A 795-nucleotide genomic window follows, 5' to 3' on the forward strand; every position below is an offset into this window, starting at 1 on the left:
ATGTCCCGGAACCTGCGCACTGCTCTCATTTTCGGCGGCTTCATCTTCCTGATCGGCGTCGCCTTCTACCCCATCTACTCCCGGCCTTTACTGTGGCTGGAGGAGTACAGCCTTACAAAGCTGCCCGGATTTCATCACACACCTCGGTGAGAAACAGAGGTGTTCCCAGCATTGGGAAAAGCCCGTGCTTCCAGTGGCCCCTTGGTGCCCTCAGCCACTGGCTCACACTCCCTCCCATCACACACACATCCAGCCTGGGTCATACTGCAGCAAGGTGGGAGCACTGCAAAAGGAAGGAACAAGCCATAAATCGAGCTGGTGTTGTTCAAGAAGACGTGCAGCAACCAGGGTTGAAAGTGTGGTCTGATCCATTTGGCCGGAAATGAGAAGACTAACACCACCTCTAATTATGAAAGTAGACAGAGACTTCATTCTTTCAATTCTGCAGCAAGTGCAATAAGTCACCTGGCTAGAGAGCACTGGCTGGAGCAGAAAACTCTAGCAGGCCATAAGGAGTCCTGTGCCTGAGGATCACGTCCCTTCTTAAAAGAACCCTGGAACAAATCATACTATCAGGAGGGTTTTCATGATTTGGTTTCCTTTCTAAAAAATGAAGCTGTCTCACTCAGCTGGTCTTGAATACTATCTACATATTATTTAGTTTCTACCTCTTAGCCAGCCAAGCTGTGATATGAATACAAGCAACCAGTAGACTGGGAAAGATCCTAGACTGTTTTGCCATCCTCCAAATAGGAAATTTCAGGGGAAAACTACCATATTAAGCAGCCTCAAAGG

General features: G+C 48.3%; 1 protein-coding gene across 2 annotated transcripts; it reads left to right on the top strand.

Moving 5' to 3' along the window:
• Positions 1 to 438, top strand: LOC114113611 (small integral membrane protein 20-like). 2 transcript variants are annotated; one of them, XM_027965792.3, is made up of 2 exons: positions 1 to 119; positions 293 to 438. In XM_027965792.3, exons 1-2 carry the CDS (start codon positions 1 to 3, stop codon positions 384 to 386), a joined length of 213 nt encoding a protein of 70 aa, XP_027821593.1. In that variant the 3' UTR covers positions 387 to 438. The 2 variants fall into 2 exon arrangements, with proteins under 2 accessions (XP_027821593.1, XP_042101193.1); XM_042245259.2 differs by having other exon boundaries at positions 1 to 109; positions 349 to 419.
• The last annotated feature ends 357 nt before the right edge of the window (positions 439 to 795 follow it).

Source organism: Ovis aries, chromosome 3 (genome assembly GCF_016772045.2).
Source record: "Ovis aries strain OAR_USU_Benz2616 breed Rambouillet chromosome 3, ARS-UI_Ramb_v3.0, whole genome shotgun sequence".
In the NCBI taxonomy this organism is placed as follows: Eukaryota; Metazoa; Chordata; class Mammalia; order Artiodactyla; family Bovidae; genus Ovis; species Ovis aries.